General features: G+C 34.6%; 1 protein-coding gene across 1 annotated transcript; it reads right to left on the reverse strand.

The window, feature by feature from the left end:
• Nucleotides 1-8,056: 8,056 nt before the first annotated feature.
• Nucleotides 8,057-19,107, reverse strand: LOC104108066 (probable magnesium transporter NIPA9). The gene is made up of 9 exons (XM_009617030.3): nucleotides 18,850-19,107; nucleotides 16,613-16,711; nucleotides 16,318-16,447; nucleotides 15,664-15,752; nucleotides 11,121-11,177; nucleotides 10,983-11,041; nucleotides 10,343-10,463; nucleotides 9,438-9,586; nucleotides 8,057-8,555 (listed from the first exon to the last, which is right to left on the reverse strand). Exons 1-9 carry the CDS (start codon nucleotides 18,958-18,960, stop codon nucleotides 8,336-8,338), a joined length of 1,035 nt encoding a protein of 344 aa, XP_009615325.1. The 5' UTR covers nucleotides 18,961-19,107; the 3' UTR covers nucleotides 8,057-8,335.
• Between the last annotated feature and the right edge of the window lie 383 nt (nucleotides 19,108-19,490).

A 19,490-nucleotide genomic window follows, 5' to 3' on the forward strand; every position in this document is an offset into this window, starting at 1 on the left:
CGAATTCGATCCTACACCAAACAATAACAAGTCAGCAACATTGAATGTAGCACTTACTTGAAACTCACCAGAAAAGTCGAGCTTGTAAGCATTGTCTCCAATCCTTTCAAGGATTTGAAATGGGCCATCTCCTTTAGGATGCAACTGTGACTTCCTTTTGGAAGGAAATCTCTCCTTTCTACAATGAACCCAAACTAAATCTCCAAGTTTAAAAACAACTTATTTTCGACCCTTATTCTTTCTCAAGGCAGTGTGCTCATTTTTCTTTTCAATTGCAAGCCTTATTTGCTCATGAATTTTTTTTTATCATTTCAGCTTTTGTCCTACCATCAAGGTTAGCAATATCATTAGTAGGTAATAATAATAAATCAAGAGGAGTAAGGGGATTAAAACCATAAACAACCTCAAAAGGAGACATACCTGTAGAAGAATGAATTGTTCTATTGTAAAAAAATTCAATCATAGGTAAACGATCTTCCCAAGAAGTTAATTTAGCTTTCAAAATAGCCCTCAACCTCAGGTTCTATTAACTATTTCAGTTTGTCCATCAGTTTGTGGGTGACAAAAAGTAAAAAATAACAATTTAGTGCCTAACTTCCCCCAAAATACACGCCAAAAGTCACTCAAAAACTTAGCATCCCTATCACTAATAATAGTTCTAGATATACCATGGAATTTAACAACTTCTTTTACAAATAGATCAGCAACATGTGAAGCATCATTAGTCCTTAAACAAGGGATAAAACGAGTCATTTTGAAGAACTTATCTACCACAACAAATATACTATCCTTACCATACCTTGTTCTAGGCAAACCTAACACAAAATCCATAGAAATATCAATCCAAGGTAAAGTAGGAACATGTAATGGCGTGTAAAGACCATGTGGTAACACTTTAGATTTAGCTTATTTACATTCCAAACATTGTGCACACACTCTTTTAACATCTTTTCTCATGCCAGGCAAAAAAAAAAATTTCAGCAAGTATATCTAGTGTCTTTGGGACTCCAAAGTGACCCATAAGCCCTCCACAATGTGGTTCCCTTACAAATACTTCACGTAAAGAGCAATTAGGGATACACAACTTATTTTCCTTAAAAAGAAACACATCTTGAAGATTAAACTTCTCAAAAGGACCCAGCTTACAATCTGCAAAAATCTTGCCAATATCAATATCATTAGCATAAAGTCCCTTGATTTGATCAAAACCCATCAATTTAAAAGTCAGAGTAGAAACTAAGACATACCTTCTTGAAAGTGCATCAGCAACAACATTCTCTTTCCCTTGTTTGTAAAAAATTACATAAGGAAAAGTTTCAATGAATTCAACCCACTTAGCATGCCTCCTACTAAGCTTACCTTGACTCCTCAAGTATTTCAAGGATTCATGATCAATTTTAATGACAAACTCTCTTGGCCACACGTAATATTGCAATATGGCTAAAACCCTTACCAAAGCATATAGTTCTTTGTCATAAGTGAAATAGTTCAATATGACTCCACTCAACTTCTCACTAAAGTAGGCAATAGGTTTAGAATCTTGCATCAAAACAACACCTATTCCTTTGCGAGAAGCATCACATTCAATTTCAAAAGATTTAAAAAAATCAGGCAATTGTAACAAAGGAGCAGAACATAACTTTTATTTTAACAAGTTAAAAGCATCATCTTGCTCTTTTTCCCATGTAAAAATCTTATCATTTTTAATAACTTCAGTTAAAGGAGAAACAATGGTGCTAAAGTCTCTCACAAACCTCCTATAAAAACTAGCAAGTCCATGTAAACTCCTAACTTCAGTTACACTCTTAGGTCTAGAAAATCACACGATCCACAAAAAAAGTACACTTTTTAAGATTAGCAAATAAAAGTTATTTTCTAAGAACTTCAAAAACATATTTTAGGTGTTCTACATGCTCTTCTAAAGTGTTGAAAAAGATCAAGATATCATCAAAGTACACCACAATAAATTTTTCATGAAAATCCTTAAAGATATGATTCATTAATCTCATGAAAGTGTTAGGTGCATTAGTCAAGTCATAAGGCATAACTAACCACTCATAAAGCCCATATTTGGTCTTAAAAGTAGTTTTTCATTCATCTCCAGGATTCATTCGAATATAATGGTAACCACTTTTTAGATCAATTTTAGAAAAGATTTTGAATCCATGTAATTGATCCAATATGTCATCAAGACGAGGAATAGGATGGCGATACTTTACCGTTATCATGTTATTGCTCTACAATCCACGCATATCCTCCAAGTTCCATCATTTTTGGGTACTAATAGAATGGGAATAGAGCAAGGGCTCATGCTCTCTCTCACAAAGCCTTTCTCAAGTAACTCCTCAACTTGCCTTTGAAGCCCATTTGTCTCTTCTGGATTACTCCTATAAGCAGGTCTATTTGGGATTTGTGATCCATGCACAAAATTAATTTAATGCTCAATGCCACTTAAAGGTGGCAATCCATTAGGAATATCTTCAGGAAAGGCATCTTCAAAATCCTACAAAAGAGAAGAAATACTACTTGGCAAAGAAGAAGTTAGTAACTCATAATTAATCAAAGCTTCTTTGTAAGTAAGTAGTATTATGGGCAACCCCTCTTTTCCTGCATTTAAACACTCTTTGGCTTTTATATAGAAACTCTCTATTTTCCTTTCCTTAGCCTCTTTCCTCTCACCAAGACTTTCTATTTTTTTACTCAAACCCCTTTTTATCTCTTCTCTCAAATTGCTGCTCTCTCTCTCTCTCTCTCTCTCTCTCTCTCTCTCTCTCTCTCTCTCTCTCTCTCTCTCTCTCTCTCTCTCTCTCTCTCTCTCGACCATCTCTCTTTTTTTCTAACTCTTGGCCTCCTTTCTTTTCTTTTACCTCAAGCTCACTTTTTATCCCTCCCCTTGGTTTTCCCATTGTTTCCCTTAATCTCTTTTGATCTTCAAATACTTGAGAAGGAGATAAAGGTGCAAGAGTAAATTTTCTGCCATTAAGCTCAAGAGAATATCTATTCTTCCTTCCATCATGAAAACACATTCCTAGCATACTTCCAAGGACGACCCAGTAAGATATGACAAGCTTGCATAGTGATTATTTCACAAAGAATATCATCCTCATATCTACCAACATTGAATGAAATCATGCATTGTTTGTTTACCTTTAGTTCACTACTATTATTTAACCATTGGAGTCTATAGGGAGTAGAGTGTTTCATGCATGCAAGTCCTAGTTTTTCCACAAAATATGAGCTCACCACATTAGCACAACTACCACTATCAATGATCATAGAACAAGTTTTTTCCTTTATCTCACACCTAGTATGGAATATATTCTCCCTTTGTTCTTCACTATTGCTTCCCAAATTGATAGTCATAATCCTCCTAACTACCCCAATCATGCCATCATTAAAAGGTAGTTCTACTTCATCTTCATCTTCACTCACACCTCTCTCCTCTTCCTCACATTTTTACTCTCGTATTCTCCACTCATAATCTTCCTATCCACCCCAATCATACCGGTATGAGGCAGTTCTATATCGTCTTCATCACTCACATTTCCCTCTTCTTCTTCTCCCTCACTCTTTTCACTCTCATATCCCATATCTTCTCTAAGAATGATGTTTCTTCTACTTGAACATTCATGCATTCATATGTCCCATTCCTTTACATTTATGATATTGAATAGAACTAGAATGTGCAGAAGGTTTAGGGTTAAAGGTTTTATCTCCCTCTTTGTTCTCAAATTTGCCTTTACCCTTATCTTCTTAAGATCTAGAAGAACTCTACATCACTTGATTCGGCCATGGCTTCTTGGAGATGGTGTTTGGCCAACCTTTCCACGAGCTAGTTTGCTTTATTTTATTTTGCTTTTCTACCTTTACAGACAAATCAACTAACTCATCTATTGTTACATATTGTTGTAATTCTACTACATCAGTTATTTTCTTATTTAAACCATTTAAAACCTAGCCATTGTAGCCTCTTATTCCTCCATACAATTAGCTTGGATCATAAATATATCCATAGCCTTAAAGTATTCATCTACAGACATGGACCCTTGCTTCAATGTTTGAAGACGTTGTAGCTCTCTTTGAAAGTGTGATGGCACAAATCTCTTCCTCATCACTCTCTTCATCTCAGCCCAAGGAGCAATTGGTGCTTGTCCTTCTTGCAATCTATCCCTAGTAAGCTTTTTCCACCAAATAGCAGCATAGTCAGAAAACTCAACAACAACAAGTTTAACCTTCTTACCTTCAGAGTAATTATGACAGTTGAAGATGGCTTCAACCTTTATCACCCAATCAAGGTACAAGTATGGATCCCTTGTTCCCTTGAAAGATGGCATCTTCATCTTTATACTACTTATATTGTCATCTTCCACTCTATATCTTTGTCCCCTCCTATCTCTTCTCACCCTATCAAAATCAATATCATTAAAATCATCTATAGGGTTTTCTTGATTTACAATGGGAGAAAGGGGTACATTTCTCCTAGCTTGGGGCCTAACATTATTTCCCCTCCTAAGTTCAGCTATTGTATCATTTTGCTCAGCAATGGTGTCCCTCATTTCTTGGAATTACAAATTCCACCTTTCGAATTGTTGATGCATAGCTTGCAAGGTAAAATCATTTCTTGCTTTGATTTCGGCTTCTTGGAGAACCCTTCGCTCATCATCACTATCTGTACGCGACATCTTAAATAAAATAATTAAACTGTATCATACAAATTGGCTTTTCCCTCAATTGTTCTCACACACACTTGCCTTTTTTCCTCTCGAAATAACCTTTGAACGAAATACTTTATAAATTTATAGTTAAACCCAACTCGTATGAAGTTCTTAGTAGTAAAATATAGATTTTTGGGGAACGAATTAAAGAAGAACCAAATCCTAGAACTAGTAGGCTCGGTTGAAACAAGACACGAATAAAAAGGAAATGATTATATATTTAGATAAAAAGAGTAAGAAAAATTGAATCTTTTTCTTATCTTTGAAATCTAGGATCCCTTCTTCTTGTTTCCTTTGTTAGTTTTTGGAAACAAATTAAATACAAAAGAAATTTCTTGGAGAGCAAGCAATTCTTTTTTTTTTAAACTGATTTTTGTTTTTTATATTGTTTTTTTTTTAAACTTTTTATAAGTTACTATTCACGATGCTACAATATGTGTATTTTTTTTTGCTCTTAGTATTCAAGAAATCCTAAGAATTATCAAGAACGAAATCTTGATAGAACCGCTCTGATACCACTTGATAACAACAAGGTCGGGAATCCAAACTAGAGTAAGAATTTGAGAAGTAAATGCGGAAGCAATAACAATAAGGAATTGAACGACTAGAATTAAAGTACAGAAAATAAAGGATAAGAGAAAATTCAGGGAAAGAATTCCAAGAACGTAAGTTCTATAGCCTTGACAAGATCCAATTAACAACGTTTTGATTTATTGAAGAAATCAAACGCCCTTACTTAAGAACAAATCAAAATAATTGATTCGAATCTTGACCGTTTTACGAGTAACTTGAGACAACAATTAATAACTAGTATTAATCGCCTTCTAAGAATACCACAAAGGAATCAATGATATCACAATAAAGAAGTTATCTTGCTACCTTAAACTATGAACTAGTAAAGGTTAAAAGATAAATCTCAAAGCATAAGTAACAAAGGTTCAAAAGAACTCTCAAAGTATAATATTATTAATCAATAATGAATTCCCACAATGAATGAAAAGAACTCATATTTATAGGAGTAAAAAGCCCTTAAAACTAGGTAGGGTGGCTGCCAAGGCAAACCCTAACTTGGAGGCTAAGCTAAATACTAGAAAACCTAATAAAAACTAATAAAAATAAGAGGGTGGACGGCCAAATCTCTTTGGGCAGATTTGGGCCTTAAAACTACTAGTTTGGGTCATTGGTTTGAACTCCATTTGCCTTTTGGGCCTCTTTTAAGCTCATTTTAAGCTCTTCTGGGTGCCCTTTTGGTGGACTTCAACGGCTGATTTCTTCCTCTTCTTGGACTTCAATTTGTGCCACCAAATAATTATAAAACTTGAATAATTCATCTCCTTTGGGCTTGAGCTCTTCCTTTACAGTTAAAAGCTTATTTATTTGCCGTTGAAGTCCAGGAACCTTAGTCTGTAATTTTTTAGCTTGAGATCTTGTAAATCGCCTTCTTGGAGCTTCCAAAACTGTATCCTTGTCTTTGATGCTATCAATACACATTTAATACAAATATGATACACAAGTGATACATAAATGATACACAGTGTGATACACGTATCATTGTTTTCAGGTTTCATCTTCTATTTCGAATTTTTTCAATTCAAACCACCTCAAATTTCGCCAAATCATCCCAAAACTGATATTCAAATTCCTTAAGATGTACCCAATCTTTTCTAATAACACCTACTCAAAAGAAAGAAAAAAATATGACCTTTTTGGCTATAGCTAATTGGCTAATATTGGTAATAGTTAGCTAAGATTTAGAAATATTTAATGAATTGGCCAATTTTTATAATAAGCTACTTTTAAAGGGACATAGCTGGTAGCTTCCTAAGTTTAAATAGCAATTTGTTTTACCATAGAACACTCTTACCATAAAATATTAATTGTATTTACCTGCTAAGAGTATGTAAATATTATTATATTATTTATGTACTTACGCTTTTTCCGTAAGAAAATAAAGGAGTGTTTGCAACTGGGACCCAAAAAAGCTAGAGGTGGCATAGTTTGGGCAAACCCGAAATTCTAACCGAAATCCGAATTGTTTGGATTTTTGGTTTGGATTTTCGTATTATGGATTGGATTTCGGATTGGATATTGGATTTGGTACTTCAGATTTTTGGATATCAGAAAATTCAAAATTTTTATATTTTATATTTAGTCCATTATTCATATGCCAATAGTAACAAGTCCAATATCCTAACCATTATACATAATCTCATATATTCAATACTAATTACTAAGTTACTATCATAATACTTTCTATTTGGACATGATTTTACTATTGCTACTACTTATCGGCACTTACTAATGTCTTTGTTGTATTTCCTTTTCATTACTTGAATGCTTTATTTGGATGACTGCGGTGAAATGAGGAACTTTTTAAGCAATTTAACATGAATACTTCATTTGGATGTTCATTATCGTAGAAAGAAGAAGCATCTCAACTTATAAGCTCAAAATCGAAAATCCAAAATATCCAAACCGATTAATCTGAATCCAAACTTAAAAAATCCGATCCAATCCGAGTTTATATGGATTTGATTTGGATTGTCATTTCTTCAATCCGAAAACCGAAAATCCAAACCGAAATTTTCATATCCAATCCGAATTGCCCGAACGCCCACCCCTAAAAAAAGCCACTTGTCTAAAAAATAAAAAAGCCTCATAGAATTGGCCAACTCTGCATATTCCCTAAATGCCCTTGTGAGGACGATAAAAATCTGCTATTATCGCTTATTAAATACTCCCTCTGTTTCAAATTAGCTGAGATACTTTCCTTTTTAGTCTGTTTCAAAATAAATAACACATTTCTAAATTTGGAAATAATTCAACTTTAAACTTTTCATTTTACCCTTAATGAGAAGTTTTTATAACCACACAAATGTCATGGCCCCACAAAGCTTTTACCCCTTAAGCTTTTAAAACCATAAATTTCAAGTCTTTTTTTTTTTTCTTAAACTACGTGCCGAGTCAAATTACCTCATCTAAATTGAAACGGAGGGAGGAGTAGTAAGTAATTTATATACTAGGGTTTAACTCATATGCATATATGGTTTTTATACTATCAACAATCAGGTGACTTAAAACATACATAAAAATAATTAACTCATAATAAATGATATTAATAACTCGTTAAAATGACTAACCTTCAAAAACAGATTGAATTGCATTGATCTTGTAGAAGTCTATATAAGCCGTGATTGTAAGTTAGATCGCTTATACTAACCTACCCTTGCGGCCACTGGCCAAAAACAAAAGAGAAAAAAATATCAGATGCACTGTTTATATGAATTGAATGATAACAGCACATTGGCCTTATCATAGTAAAACGGAGACAACCATATCAATTAGTTACAAAATAAGATTTATCACTAGTCACCATGTTTACAAAATCACACACGAGGTGTGTCTAAAGAGAACATTAAGATTGTCATTGTAGTATGTGCTAGACTCTCATGTATAAATGGAATGAATCATCATCCTCAAACAACCTGCACTAGGGCTCAACACTGTACTGCACACACCAGATACAATGTGTTTACTAACAGCAGCCCTCAAGTTACATTTACAAGAACCTTTAGCAAAGTCCAACTTTTGCGTTATCTTTTTTTCCTCAACGAGACAAGTCAAGCCTTTGCTTTAGATGGAGTTGCTATCAAATGATGTAAAGTTGATGCCTGGATAACAGCGCTAGGACTAGTATCTCTACTCCGGCTTTGCACAGATTGCCTTACTCCCAAGTTTTTGTCAACCCCACTTCTTAGAACACGTCTCCAAGACCGTGGAAGGCTTCGCATCAGTCGTGTTGAAGCAACCAGCAGAATCACACCAAGAATGATGCACATCCTGTACAGAAAATCTAAAAGTGTACAGTTTTTTTGTTTTATTGATGATAAGTAAATGAAATTTCATCAATTGCACAAGAATGTCCATTTATGAATAGCAAAAAGACTTCCAGTTCCCTCATAAATGCAGAAATCCAGGAAGATGACTAAGGCATATATATATCACAGCCATATTTTAAGTTAAACCACAAATACAAAAGCTGAAACATTTTAAATTTGACATGGTGAACTGCTGTGTACTTGTTTGAAAACATCTACTGACAGCTAAGAATCTGATTGTACTTACAATAATGTGCTAAGCAGAGCAAAACGACGAACTAATAACCCCAGGTTCCCATTATGGACCACGCATACCAATAGAACAATATACAACTTCTCAGATAAACAACTTACAATCACATTTTGTGTCATTAAAAGATACAGCTGACCCACATTCACTATTTCAAAAGTGTGAATATTCTCCTACTTAATTCTTAAAAGATTTAAACAGTAATATTAGGTTCATATGTCCTGGACCACAAGAAAATGCACTTTTTTTTTTCACTGAAACTTACATCCTAATAACAATTTAAGGTGAAACAAGACATTCAGATTTGAAATGAAGGGACTAATATGTAGCATCATAAAGATGGGATCACAGAGTTTTTGAAACCCACATGTCATTCCAGTATCAAGAAAAAGCTGTCATAAAGATGCACAAGCACGTTAAAAAATAAATAAGAGTCCTCGTATTAAACTGACAAAGAAGTCCAGTTAAAAGAACATTTCTCATGGAAGAGGAGGTGAAAGACATAGAGGGCATGACTCTCTTGTAAATGTACTAAAGAAGCTTGACAAGCAAAACAGATGGGAAAAGCAAAGAAATGAAAGATGTCATATGTACCATCCAAGCAAAAGCCAGAGACGAGATGTTGGTGCTGAAGGCAATCGTTCACCCAAAGCAAGCATACCAGCAAGTACACCAGTTACAATTGATGCAACAGCCGCACATGTGGACACTACAATTGCCCTTCCATGCTTCAAGCCACGTGTCTGTTGGAAGAATAGAAGCACTTAATAAAAGCTGTTCATAAATAAGGCAGAGGGTATAAATAGTTTTTCCTTTAAGGCAAACAAATGATAGTTAGATTATGGTCGTTTCGTGGCCTCATCTATCTTTGCTAGTTAACATAATGTTAACCAAGACCTAATTTGCTCGGACTTGGGTGCAGGTGTTCGATACGGGTCCGGATCTAGAGGTCGAATCCTTCATGATCTGAATTTTATGATAAGGGGGTTAAGGATCCAAGTACAGAAACAGATGATGGGATTCGACTAAAAATAATTCAAATATTTAAAAATAGAGTTATAAAAATATGTCTGAATTATGAGACATTAGGTGAAAACCTTACAAGGTATTCCGAAAAGGAGAAAATATTGATCAAGAGGAGAATCTCAGAAGAAGATAAAAGGAAAAGGACTGACATAGAAATTTCTTTATACAAGGTATTCCATTTTCTTCAATATCACCCTAGCTTTTCAAAAATCGTTATATCTGTCCAGAATTTCTCCGTTGATTTTGTCAAAGTACCTAAAATCAGTTGACCAGATTCGGTATGGATCCCACACCCACACCCATGTCATGTCGACACGGATGCAACACCGAAAGTGAAGAGTCCGAGCAACTTAGACCAAAACCAGACAAGAGAAGAAAGCACTTGTTCATGATTACTTGGCTTGGATTCGTGATATCAGTATTACTTGTAAGTGGTAATAGCAGATATAAATAATGTTAATCACAAGAAGTACCTGACAAACAAAACCAGAAGCACTACAGCAAATGCTTATTGAAATGCAAATGGGCACCAATAACTTGGAAAATCCCTGCTCCAAGAATAAAAATCCCATCTTTGATATCACGGCTGAAATCCTGTAACCATATTATTGAGTCATTATCCACATCTAAATAACTTACCAACACTTGACATAAGAAAAAGATGACTTTGGCAAGCATTACTATATCGAGATAAAATGGAATTATCTCAAAGCAACCAAGCATACAAGTCTATTAACATGATTGCAATAGTTGTTACTAGCAAAGCAAGCTTAAAACAAAACTACACAAGCAACAAAAGGAGATGTTGAGAATTCTGCCTTACGGGATTTTAAAATGACAAACAGTATCTAATACAAGTCTACTTATTCTGATTCATAGACTTTACAATGATAAAAGGGGTCTGGCACTAGTCCAATTTCACAAGTCTACTCTCATCTAACATGCAACAATTGACACAAATTTCTGAATAAAGATGTGACTGTCTTTAAAGGGCAATCTGGTGTATGAGGCTTCTGCATTTTATGGCCTGCTGCAGTAATGTAGGTTAATGTCAGACAAGCAAAAGATAAGTACAAGAGATAAGTAAAACTTTGAGAACCCTGTAGTAGTTACCCAAACAAAATGCCAGATTCCAGTCCATATATAATTTCCTCGATTACTTCATATTGCATCTGCATTGGAGAAAATTCGCATATAGCATCAGGCATGTCCAGAAGCATCATATGTAAGAGCTAAGTGGAAAATTCATACCAACTCTTGCTCTCTTCGCTGGCGTCTATAAATTCGAAGCCATCCATTAAGGAGAACCTATATCCATCGAAGAGTATAAGATCTCGGAATTCAAAAAGTACAAAAGCATTCGATACTTCTTCAGCCTAAAATCTCAAAACCATATGCGGAGAGTCATAATAAGATCAGTACAACTCCAAAGAAATGCATACAAAAACAAAATGTGAAATTAAAAAATGAATTTACCAACTTCCTAGATGATAGAGCTCAGAAAAAATCAATCATATAGCATTGTACAAGCCAAGCAGTAAGAATCTTTTACATGAGCAGTATTAATGAATATTTTACTCGAGTAAAGAAAAGTTATTTATCATTTCAGTGGGCAAGGCAAACCAAGCTAATTGTTTTCATCGAAAGCTATTAGAGCAAAGCACCCGTAACAGTTGGTCAGCAGAGGTGTCTGACAAGAGCGTTAACAGACAGCACCACAGTCTTCTTCACTACATTTAGATAGATAATATCTCCTCTCTTCTCAAATACACAAATTCTCATTTAGGATAAGTTATCCAGGAAATTGACACCAAAGTATTTCTTGTATTGCTTAAAAAATTGTAGGTAACATATGTCCCTAAAATAGGAATATGGCTGGGAAAACAATAAAAAAAGAAAAGAAAGAATTGACGTGAAACAACTTATAAATGTAAAGCTATTTTTTTATCAAGTATAAATGTAAAGCTACCGGACTTCATGTTGGTTATTTGTGAGGCTAAATATGTTTGACATTTATGTGATGGACATGAATTACCATGCTGCATTCAGTCACATAAAACACTAGCGGACATGACTACTTGGATCAACTGTACCACACGTCTATCACATCTAAAAAGAAAAAGGAGCATTACTAAATTTATCCATTGATAGTGTTATCATTAAATACCTTAATCTTTAGTTGTTAGCCATTTAAGGCAACTAAATTTATGTTTGAGATATTCTGCAGATAGTTACATAACGACTTAAGTGACTTTCTGACATTCTTCTATTTCCAAGTAAAATATGATGAGATCTAGGGTGTGTTTGGTATGAAGGAAAACATTTTCCGGAAAATATTTTCCAAAAAAATATTTTTCTCATGAACTCATTTTCCTCCAATTGGCGAAAAATGTTTTCCCTATCAAGAGAAGGGAAAACATTTTCCAAAACTCTTTTTCAACCTTCCTCACCCTATTCCTTATCCCCACCAACCCACCCCTACACCCCCACCTACCCATCCCCACCCCCACCCTAAATAAAAATGTTATTAATACTTTAATAGTACTTTCTTTTCATGTTATAGATAGATTTTTTTTTTCATTTCAACAAATGAGTATTTTCTTTTCATGATATAAAAAAGTATTATTTTTTATTTTAACAAAAAAAATACTTTCTTTTCATGATGTAGAAAAAGTATACTTTTTCATTTCAACAAAATAAATATTTTCTTTTCATAATATAGAAAAAGTATTTTCTTTCATTTCAACAAAAAGAAAAGTAATTTCTTTTTATGATGTAGAAAAACTATTTTTTTTCATTTCAACAAAATGAATATTTTCTTTTCATGATGTAGAAAAAATATTTTCTTTTATTTCAATAAAATGATTACTTTATTTTCATGTTGTAGAAAGAGTACTTTTTTCTTTCAATCATAAAAAGAGTATTTTCTTTATAGTTATGAAGCATAAATTTCAACATTGTTTTGCGTAAAAAATTAAAGCAACACATTAGGTTCTTTGGGTTTGTGTTATTAGAAGAATAATTAAATTGTTGAAGAAAATAGAGTTATGAAAATATTGAATATTTTGGGGGATATTTGGGGGGAGGGGGAGCAAGGAAACATGGGGACTTGGGGAAAGGGGGTGAGGAGAGTAGCATAAAAGAATATTTTCCTAAAAACATATTTTTCCGGGCTAAACGGTCTTTTTGTAGGAACCGGCCCGGTACCGGACCCACAAACTCATGGTCCCGGGCTAAACGGGCCGAGCCCGCGGGCTAAGTGGGATAAGTGGGCCCAACGGCTAAATATTTTTTTTTTAAAATTAAATAGAAATTAGAGATAAAAAGATGTTAAAAAAATATCTAAGGCAATGCCTTGTAAATTTTATTATAGAATTGTGACCTAAATATTTTAATTCAAATTTAAAGACAAAAATATTGTAAAGAGATATTCAAAGCAATGCCTTGTAATTTTATTATAGCATTAAAAAAACATGGCAATATCTTTCTTAGTCTTCCTCCCCCTATGGAATGAGCACAACAAGGTGCTAATACCACCATTGAGAAGAAAAAGAAACTATTATCCATTGAAACCGACATTATTTTATCACTAATGCAAAAATATCTGCAAATATCTGTAATTGTGTTAGCAATAAACTGCCCTGTGTGACGTGAATTAATTATTCTATAAGCAATTATGAGCTTTTGCATTATCCAATCCTCATCAATCCAATGACTGGGAAGAGTTAGGTAATCACAGTCATTGCCACTTCTACCAATATCAGTTGTAATAGCAACACGACAATTTATGAGTAAATAAATAGCGCAAATATTGTTCATATTCATGCTTATATTTATAAATATCGCTCTTTACCGTTGTGTGAGGAAAACCTTTATAAGTAGGATTAAAAAAATTTCTAATATAATGCACAAACGAAGGGTCAGAAGGAAAACTATAGGGTAAGCACATAAAAGTTACCATTTTTGCCAATTCTTCCCGATCTTTTTTTGGATCATAATATAAAATATCACCAGTAACAGTGTTAATTCCTGGTTGAAATTGATTTGAACCGGTACTAGGGTCAGCCTGACTAGGAGTAGGTACACTTTTCCCCTCGGCCAAAGCTTTCAGACGAAGATATCTGACTTTACCTTCAGGGTGTTTTTTATGTGTCTAGCCAAAGTCGTAGTATCCCCCCCTCCCCGCGATCCAAAATATTTAAAAGCTAACTCTGTACCACAAGTTTTACACTTAGCCTTATTTTTTGGAACTAGTTGAGTAATAAATGGCCAAACAGGAGATATTTTCGTCCGTTTGGTAGGTTGTCTAGAAAAAGGAGGGGCAGTAACAGAAGTATCAGATGGGGCATCATTTGGATTAGCAGGGTTATCACTAGTTGGGTTAACATCGGAGCAGGACTAGTGGGTGTATCATCATCCGGTTGAGTTTCATCAAAATCAATTTCCTCATCATCATTTTCATCAATAGTATTATAATTATTAGAATAAAGAGCATTCATTAACTCATGGTCTAATTGTTCACCGAGTGCTATATTATGGCAAAATGTACTCTCGGTAAATTGTAATAAACTATTATCGCTATCAAGAATAGCAGGTGTAAGACGGATATGGGGTATGGTTCGGGGAGCCGGGGCCAGGGGAGGTGGAACAGCATGACCACTAGATTCACCACTCTTGAATTTTCCCTTATTCTTATTTTTGGAAAACTAATTTTTTAAGGAAGCCATCTTAATTAATCAAGTAATAGCAAATAAATAAAACAAACAAAAACTATAATATTAAGACTTAAGAGTTGGAACGAGTTTACCGAATTGACGAACAACTTGTTGAAAATTGATTATCGTTGAAGACTTGAATACTTCAATTCACCAACTTCACAATTTTTTCACAAATTGTAACCTCAATATTTTTGAACTATTTTTTGGAATAAAGTAAGCAATAGTAGCAATTATAGGAGAAAATTAGAGAGAGATTGTGATAGACTGATATTGATTTTGTAAGAAAAATGAAAGAATGAGGGGGTATTTATAATTGAAAATAGGAAAAAAGTGTAATTATAAAAAGTTTGGGGTTAAAACAAAGTTGGGGGGTTAAATGGCTATTTTCTAAATAGCCAACGGCTATTTTTGACAGCCCAACGGCTGTTTTTAAAATTTTCCAAACGGCTAGTTTTTTTTTTAAAAAAAAATTCCAAAGCCAAGAACCGGCCCAGGCCCACATATACCGGTCCTACCGGTCCCGGCCCACTTAGCCCGTTTGGCCCGTTTGAACCGCGGTCCCGGTCCCGGACCGGCCCACTTGCCACCCTTAGAAGGAAGTGGTGATTATGGTGTTATGGAATGCTTGAAGATGTTCAACTTCATCAAATAAATCAATCACTCTTGCCTTTTTTAGCAATCACATGGAGCCTGACATTTGACACGTGGAGACTTGACTAAACAAGCTTTTCATGACAAAAAGTTTCATGCCAAACTACTTGCATATCTATCTGAAAGAAGCCGCTGCAAAATGCTATCAGTGATTCTTCCTCCCTTTCCCATCTATTCGACCTTTTTTTTATAGGTGCCAACTTAGTGCAAGTTTTCTTGGTTAAGGGAGAAAAAAAGAGCGTTGATAGGATTAGTACTATAAGTCGGACAGAAGCGTTTTCTCTAAAATAATTAATATACCAACCAATATACAAAAAGAATTCAGCATAATCGCTCTATACTTAAAATAATATAGTACCAAAAGAGACCTTCTCAAGTGAATAACTTAAAGTGTGCTTGTATTGTGCATAGAATAAGATACCTACAAACAAGATTGCAACAGCACATGCCAGCCATGGTAGATGAAAAATTGAGATAGCCGAAGCCTGCTGTTCCTCCCCTCCGGCACCAACAGCTGAACAGAGAACAGAGAAGTGATAAGTAAACTTTTTTCAGAAATTCATATCGTAGTGAAACATTTCAGTAAATAGATTTCAATCTCTTTGCTTTACTCTGAGGTTCCTAAGTTAAATTACACGTCAGCCAAACATAAGACAGATTTACTGCATTGGTGCTTGAACAAAAGGTGTAGATCAATCAGAATAGCGGCCAAATTTTCGAAATCTTAATACTAACAGCACTAATAGATTTTAGATACCAAATATTGTTTTATAAGTAGAAACAAAGCGGACGGATAACCGACACTCCCACTCCAACTAAGATAAACTGACGGATCTGATATTTTAAACCCGGTGCGTGGCTGTACCACCCTCTTGCAACTACTTCCTCCCCATGGAACAATAACTAGTTTACAAAGTAGTAACTGTAAATAGATACATATTTCACCCTGTACGCATAAGGCCATTTATCCAGTGAAACCTTGCTTAGCAATTCAGAGGAAAATGAGCTGTGTCTTTGTTTTCCATAGCCTTATTAGTTCTTTTAACGAATAATGCAAAGCATTAAGGAACTTACATTACCTATGGTGCCAATGCCCGCCAAGGTAATTCCTATCCAATCAATAACATTCATGATCTCCTTTAGATAAAAATGGGAAAAGACTGAAAGTATAGCAAGTCCACAGCCAGAAACTGGTTGAATGACCGATACCTGGAGTACAGCATTCAAACAGAAAGTATGAAGGATTCGCGTGGCTATCAATATATAATAGAAACATTATATTTAGGGTTTTCCCTGATAATAGATTGATTTTCAATCTATAAAGTCCGATACACACAACATGCATAAGAGAAAGCTTGCTCGAAATGCACTTACTGGGGCAAGAGATAGTGCTCGCAACATCAAGACTGCTCCAAACAAATCCATAAGTAAACCAATGATCCATGCCTTGTTGAAAGCATAAGCTTTTATCACCTGTAGACACAGATGATGAAGCTTTCCAAGTTGCTCGTGTTTCACAGAAGAAATGTACGAGTTCTTAAATTTTAACGTAAGCAGGATAGCTGTTGGGAGGCCAACATGATTTAACAAAGAACATAGAAGGCAAAAAAGAGATGAAGCCCGCACAATACTAGAGAAAGCCCACCATACGAACATTTACAGTTACTGCAATATTCGGCATTCGCACTCAATAATCATTCAATTAAAGATGCTCCTTTTGTGTATTCATAATTACCATTCAATCAAAGACATTTGATTAACTAATTGTTTACGTATAATTCTAGATTCAATTTGCATCATGCATGGCCAGTGTCGCCAAAAGAAATGGAAAACAAATAGAATACTGTAAAAATGACATTGGCTACATCCAGATGCTAGAAACTTTCCGCTCGATTTATAAACAAAAAATATTCCTGTTAAGAATATTGTTAGGAAATTGTAAATACTGCAAATATCTAATCCTTTGTAAATATGGAAAAGATATACTCCCTCCGTTTCAATTTAGATGAGGTAGTTTGACTCGGCACGGAGTTTAAGAGAAAAGAGGGAGACTTTTGAAACTTGTAGTCTTAAAAGCTTAAGGGGTAAAAGCTTTGTGGAGACATGACATTTGTGTGGTTATAAAAGTTTCTAATTAAGGGTAAAATGGAAAGTTTAACGTTGAATTATTTCCAATTATAGAAATGTGTCATTCTTTTTGGAACGGACTAATAAGGAAAGTGTATAATCTAAATTGAAACGGAGGGAGTAGAATTCATGTCACCGGGTTTTTTGTTGTTGTTGTATTTAGAATGTGATTGTGTGAATAGTAACAATAACAACCCAGTGAATTCCCACTAGTGGGGTCTGGGGAGGGTAGAATGTGATTGTGTGAATAGGAATAAGAATTATTTTCCTTTCCATTTTTGGATTACTTGCAAACATTATTTAACTCCAGCATACTTGAGGGAATAATCAACCCAATTCATTCTCCAAATATCTTCTTTCTCTTTTTTTTCACGATTTCTACTATAATCTAAACAAGCTATTGATTGATAAAGAGATGATAGCTGCATAAAGCATGACCCAGAAAGGTATTCTTCACCATATTCATGACCACTGATATATTCATTCATGAAGTGATATATTACTTTGCTAACTATATAAATTGTTTAGTGACAACCCCTTCAATACAGCCCGAATGGGCAATGAGGTATTGCACCTAGCTAAATGGTTTAAGTCAGCCTCAAGTGAGCTTTTGAAATCGCTAATTGTACGGTTTAGCAAGAGTTTCTTTTCAATGATATTCAAGATTCAAGACTTCTCATGACCAACTTATGTAAGGAAGTTCCTCAATGTAAATCGATTCCATCATCAAATAGCCAAGTAGGTGGTAGTTTTCTGAAATTAAGTTTTATGTCTTTCAAAGAAGTGTAAGGAAGTACTGTTCTGTGTTACATTTTGACAACAAACTAGGCAAAAGCTTTAGCAACTTAAAAAGACTACCGAAAAACTCATTGCACGCAGTTGTTTACTAGCACTCATATTAAAAGAAAGCTAGATGATTGAATTCAATGCTTATTAATGTGTTCTAAATATCCAATACAAACATAAGAACATAAAACCCATGTGACAAATAGCGATCATATAAACGACATTCCAGCACCACAACACCAAAAACTATGCTTCAATTCCAAATTAGTTGAGGTCAGCGACATGAATCCTATATGTCGATTCATCTTTATTTGGATCCTTTACATACCAGTATCCAATATTTATCTTTAAACATATATTAGGCCTCCTCTGGTGTTAGATTATTTACATTTTTTGCAGTTACACAAATCTTTAAACTTTTAAATAAATAAATAAAAGAGTCCCCAGAAGAATATCATAACAAAATCATCAGCAGACATTTGAACCACATTTCAATGCACATAATTATAAGAGTATATATGAATGATAACATAACCAGTCACCCATAAACCAAATCCTTCAGAAGAATCAATCTTTCCAAGAAATGCAAGAAAATCAACTTTCTCAACAAAGAAACAGAAACAAGAATTGAATCAAAACTCCAAAAATAAACAAAACCCAAAATTTACAAGGGGCAAGTTTACCAGTTTTGAATATACCTTGAGCTTGAAAGATAAAGGAGGGAGAATGAGAGTGCCCTTCTTCTGAAGAACCTTGCCGATATTGTTACCAGCCGTCGCCGCTACCGTTAGGCAGATTGATTCCCACATCTCTGCTCCCGTAATTTTTCTGTTTCGTGGATCAATAGGGAATAGGAATGAAAGAATATTTCTTGGTTTTAAAATCTTTTTCTTGCTTTGCGTTTTTGATGTTAAGATCTCAGTTTGTTGCTCTGGCAGATTAAGGCATATTACCAGAATATAATTAACTATATTATGACAATCCCCTACGCTTTCTCATCTTCCTTTTTTTTTTCTTCGTTTTCTTTTTCCTTTTTTTCAAACGGAAAATATTGCCTTATTTTGATTTTTTTTTTTTTGGGTAAATAAGCAAATTTATTAACCAAACTGGAAGAATTACATCGAAAAAAAACTACACAACTGCAACATACAGTTTCAGTAGAATAGAACTGGACGGGACAAAATTAACGGGACGGGAGGACATTTAGTCGGGACGGTGGCGGGACGGGACGAAACGGGACGGGACAAACGGGACCAAACGGTAGGCCCATCCCATCCCGCTAACAAACGGGATGGGACGGGACGAGTTCGCGGCCTTAAGTGTCGTTTTAAAAAATATA

Source organism: Nicotiana tomentosiformis, chromosome 2 (assembly GCF_000390325.3).
Source record: "Nicotiana tomentosiformis chromosome 2, ASM39032v3, whole genome shotgun sequence".
Classification (NCBI taxonomy): Eukaryota; Viridiplantae; Streptophyta; class Magnoliopsida; order Solanales; family Solanaceae; genus Nicotiana; species Nicotiana tomentosiformis.

Bases quoted from the DNA above. Each gene is read 5' to 3' on its own strand.
- LOC104108066 (XM_009617030.3), bottom strand. From the start codon at position 18,960: ATGTGGGAATCAATCTGCCTAACGGTAGCGGCGACGGCTGGTAACAAT. The intron at 15,753-16,317 runs GTAATGTAAGTT...TTCTCTGTTCAG, and splicing joins GGCGGGCATTGGCACCATAG to CTGTTGGTGCCGGAGGGGAG. The intron at 8,556-9,437 runs GTACATATGACA...TTTTCTGTACAG, and splicing joins CTCTGGCTTTTGCTTGGATG to GATGTGCATCATTCTTGGTG.